At 42.2% G+C, this 10,312-nt stretch overlaps 1 protein-coding gene across 1 annotated transcript; it reads right to left on the minus strand.

Annotated features, from left to right (window-relative positions):
* Positions 1–1,684: 1,684 nt before the first annotated feature.
* On the minus strand, positions 1,685–10,068 carry LOC119772444 (histamine H3 receptor). The gene is made up of 3 exons (XM_038268873.1): positions 9,831–10,068; positions 9,235–9,401; positions 1,685–2,940 (listed from the first exon to the last, which is right to left on the minus strand). Exons 1-3 carry the CDS (start codon positions 10,066–10,068, stop codon positions 2,080–2,082), a joined length of 1,266 nt encoding a protein of 421 aa, XP_038124801.1. The 3' UTR covers positions 1,685–2,079.
* Positions 10,069–10,312: the final 244 nt, after the last annotated feature.

A 10,312-nucleotide genomic window follows, 5' to 3' on the forward strand; every position in this document is an offset into this window, starting at 1 on the left:
ATCTGATTCGTGGCCGTTCAGACACAGGTCGCATTCATCCGAACTGCCAACGCTTATAATACCCGACAAAGGTCAATATGCTGCGTCTTGCTACACAGAAGCGGCAAGAAAAACAACAACAATGGCGGACGATGATGCTTAGAGTAATATTTATGTTTAACCATATTGAAAAGATTGTGTTTGTAAGGTTCGGAAAGATCGCTAGATGCGCTCCGGCGCTACCATTAATGTTAACTTCTGTAAACACAGCGCACGCTGGCTACCTGTGACGCCATTGCGTCCTCTACTCTGCATGCGGGACACTTGCGTTGTATGAATTCAGTTCACACATACAAGTCGCATATAATTGGAAATGTGAACTGCAATGCAAAAAAAAATCGGATTTGACAAAACAATCGCGATTGAGCATTAAGGCCCGCAGTGTGAACGTAGCCCAGGAGGCTTATTCCACCACTGGAAGCCGTAAAGAAAACACGGCATACGCAGAAGATGAACTGGACTGATACAGCCAACAGTTTCTGCTAGCACAACAATCTTCTACCGTATTAACGCGACTATAAGGCGCATATAAACGTCTTTTTTTCCCTCAAAATGTGCGGTGCGCCCTATACTGCGGTGCGCCCTATGTGTGTTGTTACTGCTGACGTTTGAGACCACCATGAGAACGTTAAAGGGGGAAGTGTGGGCGTTGATTGTGTATAAAAGAACAGGTATGTGCTTTATGCAGAACTCCTCATCTCCTCATTGAGTAGATGATGAAAGAGTGGCTGAGGGAGGTGAATGGAAGGAGACCAGGTGTTTTTTTTCCACTCATCACCATCGCTTCTAACCTGTGACTCCATGCGTGCCCATCTCACAGCTGATGTGAAAAAAAAAGGTGAATCAAATGAACGCTGTGCTCGCTGTTATTCCGGGAGGTCTGACAAAGGAACTTCAACCGCTTGACATCGGTGTGAACCGGCCGTTTAAAGTAAGGCTGCGTTCACCGTCTGCTGCTTCATTTTTGCTGCTTGTACCAGATAGTTCTGACTAACAGTGCAAAGTGTGTCTGAGGCGCGTTGGGCGGAGCTACTCTATCCTTTCTCTGCCTTGCAGCTATTTTTGCTGTGATCAGTGGGAATAAAGTAGTTTTAATATGTTTTTAAGTGAGAAAGTCCACCTGAAAACTTAATCACTGCAGTCAGTTCATCCAGATTATCATCCCGCCTTCAAATATTAGTTCTGTCGGAGCCGCTCAGACCCCCACATACCAGCGGTGCGCTGTCAGTAGGAATCCCTTCATCAGCAGCCTCTGGCCGGGTCGCCTCCTCGCGGTTCACCGCGGCAGCTGGTAGGTGTTTTTCATCTAAATCTAAACTGCAGGCAGCAGGATAATAAAAGCAAACATATTCTGACGGCAGGTTTCTGCATTTTAAGTTAATTTATGCGTCAATAAACTGTTTCAGAGGAGTGATCATAGTGCTCTGTCATCTGCGATGTGTCTGTCTCTCTGCCAGCTCCCAGGTTTGATTAATACTTTGTAATAAATACATGAATAAAGCACAGTCATACTCAGTTTTGCTCCCGCTGTATTTTTAAATACGCAGTAGAGGTATTTAAACGTAGTAGAGGACATGTACCTGTATATAAAAAACGCGCCCTATAATCCGGTGCGCCTTATGTGTGTGTTAGATACAGAAATGGCACACATAACTGAGAGTGCGCCTTTTAGTACGGTGCGCCTTATGGTCGTGAAAATACGGTAGTATTCTCTAATCTAATGTTGTATCTTATTGATATAAGAGTTTATGCTGTTTAAATCGCTACCAAACATTAATATGAAAATTCTGTCAGACAAGCTAACAGTCTTCCATTGCTCGTAGGATTTCTTCTCTTTTCACTTTCTCCGATATAACAAGAAAAACAGTCCATGATAAAGACCTCACAGCAGCTTCCTTTCAAATACCCAAACTATCCTATTAAGTGATGCACTTCTTCTAAGATTCAAACCTTTTTTCCATGGAAGAACATTGTATGGATTTTTACAGTGTATGACCATCAACACTTTACTGCATTCACAAACATGGCAGCTGAGTTCATCTAACAGGACTGAATCTCAATCTGAGGCTGCACGGACTGTCTCTTTGGGCAGAGTATCTTTGAGAAAGCTCTACGGAAGCTGCTGTGGCACAAAGGGTACAGGAAGGGGTTAATGGCCGAGTTCAGCCACAGGAGCCAGAAAGTTATCTCGTACCAGTAGTGTGCCACGCATTCGCCGCCACAGGCAGCCCGGATGATCATAAGCAGTGTGTACGGAGCCCAACATATTCCAAAAATGCAGACGATAATGGCCAACGATTTGGCGATCTTTTTGTCCCGGGAAAGGCGGGATCCAGGAGTCCTCCGGCCGGGCGCTATGGAGGAAGCCGTGGGCTGAAACAGCCTGGAGTTTTTTCTGTGCGGAGAGAATTTCTCCCTCTGCACAAAAATCTGACTGGTGTCAGGACAGCCGCTAGAGGACGGGGACAGGATGTCGTCGTCCTCTATGACCGCAGAGATAGCGGCGGGCTCGCTGGAAGTCACCTTCCGAGTCTTTACGAAAAACACAGACCAGCCCCCTCCACCATCCCTGTGGTTCCTATGTCTCTTCTGTGGTTTGGCCTCCTCCTCAGCACCAGCGTTCCCACTCTTGTTCCTCCTATGGATGTTAAGGTAGATGCTGAGGTTGAAGAAAGCCACCGACACGAACGGCGTGAAGAACTCAAAGGTGGAAGCGCTCAGCAGGAAGTACCAGGTGAAATAAAACTCTGCATAGCACTCGTGGGCCGGGACTATGCTCTGGCCGACGATCGCCTCCCAGAAGATGATCGCTGGGCCATAGAGTAGGAAAGCTAGAACCCAGACAGCCACCATCTTCAGCACTGCCTGGCGAGTGATATTCCTCTGAGCTCTGTATTTAACCTGCAAGAAAAAGAGAGACAAGAGCGTGACTCAGAGTGGTGCTCTCTGAACGCTGCATCATAATACATCTGTTTGTGACCAACCAACAGGCACAGCTGCAAACAGCCTGAATAAAACCCACTGGCTTCTTCTTCAGATGAAGCCCTTATTGTGTTCTGTCACAGCAGCGGGAAGATGCTGTAAATAAAACCCACTCATGACGCACTCACTCCACGGTGTGTCACTGAAGCCAAAGAGAGCAGGGGAATGTTGGGCTGAGAGCCACATTCACTGCTGCAACATGGCTTTGAAAAAGACATCTGGTTTCCCCTCGCTCATTCTCTCTGCGCTCGCTGCATTTAACTTCACCTCCTCTCACTTTGCACTGTCATTTAGAAGGGTTTCTCTATTAGCTGTTCTTCAGCTATTAGCTCTGCTTTTGTTTTCCTTTTATTTCTTTTTTAAATCAAAGCTGCCTCTGCACATTGCAACAGCTGGGTATGTTGCCGCTGCGATGCTGATGATGAGGCTAAAGACCAAGTTGAGAAAATGAAAAGAGTGATAATGACACGGCGCCTCTTTGTGACGGCTCCCTAACTGGAACTGGCCTCGATCTCGACTCTTCACTACAAAAGCAAAGACACTTCAGCCCTAAATGAAAGAGATAATGCTCCCTTCGGATTTCTAAATGAACAGTGAAGAGATAAGATTTCATCCCAGCCTCGTGATAACTGTCAGTCAACACAAGATAAAAAAAAAGCAAAAGCAAGACGATGTGCAGCAAAATTTAATTATTTATCTGCAAGCAGAGCGACAGATAGTTTAGTTACGCTAAACGTAACATATGGCAAACAGTTATTATATTAGTATCATAGTAGCCAAGAGAAAAAACTATAAAATATGTCACAAATATGCAACCAGATAGATGGTAATTTACTAGATTATTAATAGCAATGTTTCACTTAACCTCACAAGAGTTTGGTTTATAAAAGAGATTGTGAAGAATGGGTAAAAAAAAACATCAGAAACTTTAATCTGCTTTTGATTGATCTAGGATAAAAAATATGAATTACATTATTATGTTAAAAGCACTAAAAGTTGGGGATATAAAATCTGTCTTTAACAGAGCACTTCGCTCTCAATCTGCAGGTTTACTAGTGGTTCCTAGAACTTCTAAAAGTAGAATGGGAGGCAGATCTTTTAGTTATCAGGCTCCTCTCCTGTGGAACCAGCTACCAGTTTTAGTCCGTGAGGCAGACACCCTGTCTACTTTAAGGCTAGGCTTAAAACTTTCCTTTTTGATAAAGCTTCTAGTTAGAGTGGCTCAGGTTATCCTGAGCTATCTCTATAGTTCTGCTCTATATTTGTGTGACCATTTCTTCTATAATCTTTTTGCTGCTGTAAACACCAGAATGTCTCCATTGTGGGACAATAAAAGAGTTTTCTTTTCTATTCTATTTTATTTAGACAGTATTACCCTTGCCCCTTCTTCTCATACTGCTCATACCTTCCATGTTTTTCCTTCCATGTTTTGGGATTGCATCTCATTTTTTACCTTAATTTTTTAATTTGTTATAACATGTAGGATTCATTTTAATGCATATTTAAAGACGAATAAAAAAACAACAAGAGATAATATAACCAAAAATCAAATGAATCCTCCTTTTTCGCGACCCCATCATTGAATACGTCCATCTTGGACGATGGAGGCGATTTTTGCCTTAGATATGCCCATATCTGTGGTAGGTGTTGGGATCTGGAGGTTTGTCCACTTTCTCCACCAGAGGGCGCACGAGATCTCCTGGGGGCATGAGCTGACTGCTACACCTGTCTTCAATCTGCTCATCAGGAGACTCCTTCTTAAGGAGGCAGAGACTGACACTCCAGTGCCAGAGTGTTAGCCAGTAATGGTGCAGCTAGACCTGAGCCAACCTGCCTGATCTTATCTCTGTGTTTTTGCGTGAACCTGCCTAATCCAATTCTCTCTCTCTGCCTACAGAACCTGACCTGTCTGAAAACCTGAAACCGGGAAAAGTGACTCAGTCTGAAATCTGCCTGCCTGCATTCGGTCAGTCTCTGCCTTAGCCCTCAGCCCTCTGCCTGCCGACAAACCTCTGGACCCTCAGGGTTACCCCCCTCCTGCTGATCTGTTCCGCCCCAGAGCAGGTATTAACTCAATCACCCGACAAACTACTGGATCCCTGGAAATCCTCTAACCTCTCTGTTCTCCTTAGTGGTAAACCCCGTGACCAGTCGGACCAACCCAGTTCCAGTGCACATTTGAAAACTCTGTGAATAAACCTTGGAACTCTTTCTCTGTCTCCTGAGTGTTCTCTGCATGTGGGTTAGACATCTCAATCCCATCATGACAGTAGGGCTGAAACTATTAATTGGATTAATCGATTATTGAAATAATCAACTAATTAAGTAATCAATCATTAACTGGATTATAGATACTATACTTTCAAATATATTTAAATCAAAATAGTGACGCTGACCTGTTTACTTTGCATTTTGATATGACTTGTTAATGATACAGTTAATGTGGTTTAAAGCAGTTTCAGGTAAATGGAAAAACGTACAGAAGTTCCTCTTATGCTTTAATATTCAAAGTTGATAAAATACAATTTTGTACGTAAAATTATGTACATAGGTTTCATTTACCATCAGAAGTCCATAAATACTTTAAAAACTTTTGACCATATAAAAAAGTACTGGAATTTTTTTTAAGGTTGCTATAATTTAAACTTCCAACGACACAAAAAAGAGTTGATTTTTACTTTATTTCTTACATTTTTAAGGGATGCATTAAAAAGCCAACTCCAGATTAACCATCCATTAAATAACCATGTAAACACCCTGTGCAATAACCCTGTATGATAATCCTGCTACAACAAAAGAAGCTGTCATGTGTGGATGCACTGTTTATACTGTGTGTTACACCCTGTCTACTTTTAAGGCTAGGCTTAAAACTTTCCTTTTTGATAAAGCTTCTAGTTAGAGTGGCTCAGGTCATCCTGAGCTATCTCTATAGTTCTGCTGCTATAGGCTTAGACTGCTGGAGGACATAGGGACCCCTTTTTCATCATTCTGCTTCATTCTATCTCTATTCTCCCACTCTGCAGAATCTGTTAGTTCAATCTCTAACGTTCTGCTCTCTCTGCTTTTTCTCATAGTAGCTTCATCTGGTCTGTTCCTGTTTGGCTGTGACTCCATCCTGGAGAGAAATATCAGCTGTGCTGCTGCCATCAACACCTTTGTTTCTAGATGTTGGAGCTTGGCCTGTTTTCCAGTGTAGTCCTGTTTCTCTGACTGTGACTAACTGGATGTGCTCTCTTCATCCTCTGACATGGGAGCTGGCTCGGAGCTCGTCTGCCTGGCTGTGTGTTTCCTGGACGGGGCCGCCTGTGGAGCTGGTTGACAGTTGCCTTTTGTATCTATGCTTCTTTTTCTATGTCTGCTTCTGTCTCCTGGAACCCCAGTGGGCCTCAGCAGATGGCCGCTCACACTGAGCCTGGTTCTGCTGGAGGTTTCTTCCTGTTCAAAGGGAGTTTTTCCTCTCCACTGTCGCTACAAGCATGCTTAGTGTGAGGGATTGCTGAAGAGTCAATGAGTCGATGCAATCAGCTGGTTTTCCTTAGATAGAAAACTTTGGATCAATCTGACTGGATGATCTGGTGAACTGGAAAGTGACCTGAGATGACATGATGTGAATTGGAGCTATAGAAATAGACTGAACAGAATTGAACATCAAACTCCTGCAAAGAAAATCTACATTTAGTTTCCCTGATCAGTTACTAGAGCTTTAAATGTTAGATTCTAAGTTTAAAGTGACCAATTACAGAAATTTCTGGAAAAAGGTTTCTGTTTGCAGCAGGTAGCATTTCTTCCAAAATGAGATACCTTTTGAGGTGCTTTAATTTAGTGTAGATATAGTCTCAGTGGTTGAAGCAAACAAGCAGTCTGAGAAGAGCCAATGTGAACTAAGGTGGTTCATAGATAAGTTGGTTATAGAATCAACCTGAAGCTGGGATAGGAGGTGATGTTCCAGTAATAATCTGAGAACAGGTGAGAACAGAAGGTAAAACATTCCTGGTCCTGTCTAATAAAGAAATAATAAAGCAGATTAAAAAGCTTAGATGTTAAAAATATCAGATTGTTACAAAGTTTTATATTCGATACGTTTTGGACAGAAACACACTTTCTGTTCTGGTCAGTGCTTCACACAGGAATGTCAATAATGATCCTCCTGCTTCCATTTCATGTGCAAATAATCATCTGCTTCTCTGAAATCAATCAATTCAAATATGATTGTTTTGATATAATAAATTAGCGTTCTGATCAGCTTCTAGGATGTTGTTTTATATTAGGGTTGGGTGAAGTTGGATTAGATTAATCTTTATGTGTCATTAAATCTGCAGGCAGAATACCAACTGCTTATAACATTTCAACACGATGTTTCTTTAGAATAAAGGAAGGTGGTGGAGGTTTTATTTCCTCTAAAAAAAATTATTTACATGGAAAATAACTACAACTGTTTATGAATCCATAATTTCAAAAGGAATTTTAATATATGAAAAACATCCCTGTAGTAAATTCTGCTGTAAACAAAATGTTCGACCATTTTCCAGGATCAGTCAATGGGACAAAGCTTCAGCTGTTTAGAAAAAGTATGGCTGTTTAACAAACAAACAAACAAACAAAACAATCAGCAATAATAAAGCTTTTGCTTTCCCACAAATACATTTATGTCCAAATATTTAAAATTGTTCATCCCTCAGAGGAAGCATAGCTCTAATGTTCATAACGAATGAGCAGCAACAGGTGGGGGAGAGGAAGCTGCCTTTGCTGCAAAAACATCTAATTTAGGGTCTGCAGCAACAGGTGGGGAAGCTGCACTCAGAAAAAAAAAAAAAACATTTGGTCACTACTAATAAAATAAATCTAGATTCTAGAAAACATTATCATTTAATTCTATTCAGTTTATTTCTATAGCTCCAATTCACATCATGTCATCTCAGGTCACTTTCCAGTTCACCAGATCATCCAGTCAGATTGATTCAAAGTTTTCTATCTAAGGAAAACCAGCTGATTGCATCGACTCATTGACTCTTCAGCAATCCCTCACACTAAGCATGCTTGTAGCGACAGTGGAGAGGAAAAACTCCCTTTGAACAGGAAGAAACCTCCAGCAGAACCAGGCTCAGTGTGAGCGGCCATCTGCTGAGGCCCACTGGGGTTCAAGGAGACAGAAGCAGACATAGAAAAAGAAGCATAGATACAAAAGGCAACTGTCAACCAGCTCCACAGGCGGCCCCGTCCAGGAAACACACAGCCAGGCAGACGAGCTCCGAGCCAGCTCCCATGTCAGAGGATGGAGAGAGCACATCCAGTTAGTCACAGTCAGAGAAACAGGACTACACTGGAAAACAGGCCAAGCTCCAACATCTAGAAACAAAGGTGTTGATGGCAGCAGCACAGCTGATATTTCTCTCCAGGATGGAGTCACAGCCAAATGAATATAATAGAATATTTAGAAAGTATAATTTTTTTAAAGCCTTGTCAGTTTTTCTTCACTGTAGACTAGGGTTGTCACGATACTAAACTTTTCAACTCGATACCGATACTAAAGAAAATATTCGATACTCGATACCATTTTCGATACCACAAGGATAAAATTTCAACAGAAATATTTTGATTAATAATTAAAATACAATAAATAAATAAATACAATAAACAATAAGAACAACATTTTGAGGTTGTTTTCTGTGCACAGCATTTAGCAAGCTTGATAAAAAACTTACAAAATTAAAATTAAGTTTTCCTTACTTGGCTATGCTTTGTACACATAACAATGACGCTAGCCAAACCGGTTAAGAAACAAAAATAATTCTCAGCAGCTGCAACTGTTACAAAAAAAGTCTGAAACTGAAAAGTGCGCAGAATTATTCAATCACACAGTGTTCAGAAAGTGCATTTTCCTCTATTCTGCACTTTAGATGAATGACTGTTTAGGTGCGACTGGTACTCGATACTTTTGAAAATGAGCATTGTATCCGGATACTACGTTTCAGTATCGATACTTTTTTGAGTATCGATACTTTTGACAACCCTACTGTAGACTAGACATCTGTTCAATTATTACTTTATTATTAAGACTCCAGTGGAATTTGTGAGACAACCTTTGGAAATCAGTGACATCGCCTTGCACCAAAATCTGCACTGGGGCGTGAAACCTTTGAAGGGACTGAGCTCCTCTGAGAGTAACCTGCGCGTGAATGTGCACTAATGAGCGTCTCCATAGGCTGTACTTACTGCCCTGGTGACTGACAGGAAGCGGTCATAACTAATGAGGACGATGTTGAAGACAGAGGCGGAGCAGAGCAGGTAGTCCATGACCAGCCAGACCTTACAGAGCCATTTTCCCAGCATCCATCTGCCGGTCAGGTTGTAGGGGATGTAGACTGGGATGCAGAAGGCACCTAGAACACACACACATAGATAGAAGCTACTGCATGATGATTCAACACCTCCAGTTCATTAACATTCACACCTTTACCCTGAGTGGATGGTCGCCCACTCACGTGTGGCAAATTATTTTTAAAAAGATTATGATGCCTCATAAAGAGTGGATTTATTAAGAACCATTTTTTTAATAAAAATGTTTTCATCATCCTGATGTAAATCTGTGACATGGATGATGGTGCTCAGCTACTATATTAATGAAAAGCTGCAATTAACCCATTGGTGCGTAATGATGAATATAAATTAAGATAAAAGAACATTTAGCCATGAAAAAAGAGCAGCTAATCTGTTAGAAATGTGGATCGTGCGTAATAAGGACTCTTGAGGTGGAATTTAATTATTAACACTTTAGAGATAAAGAGAAGCTCCTGAAAACACCAACTTACCCACAAGAAAATCGGAGATGGCGAGGTTCAGAAAGAAGTAGTTGCTCTGATTCCTCAAGGTTTTATCCACGATAAAAGCCAGGATGACCAGCGCGTTCCCGGCCACCACCACGATAACCAGGGTCACCATGAGGACCGAGAAGATCACCACCAGGTACCCCGGCAGCACGATCCCAGCCTCGGACACCGTGGGCGTCAGGTTGGCGCTGGAGTTGGACTCCAGGATGTGCGCGCCCATCCTCAGAGCAGAGCCGCTATCGGCGCGCGCCGAGGCGCAGCAGAGCTCCGGCGCGTCCGAGAGGTCCGCTCCACTTCACTGTGGATCTGAGTGGAAACCAGAGGATGGAGAAATTCCCCAAATCTCCCATTTTCCCCTCTTAATAGAATACCAAACTTTCCTCCCCTTTAGTGCTTTTTATTCTATGATTCAGGTAAATTAGATTTTTAATGATTGGAGATCCACTGGTTGTTCCTTTCCTCCT

Source organism: Cyprinodon tularosa, unplaced genomic scaffold (assembly GCF_016077235.1).
Source record: "Cyprinodon tularosa strain WSP-4 unplaced genomic scaffold, ASM1607723v1 ctg119, whole genome shotgun sequence".
NCBI classification, from domain to species: Eukaryota; Metazoa; Chordata; class Actinopteri; order Cyprinodontiformes; family Cyprinodontidae; genus Cyprinodon; species Cyprinodon tularosa.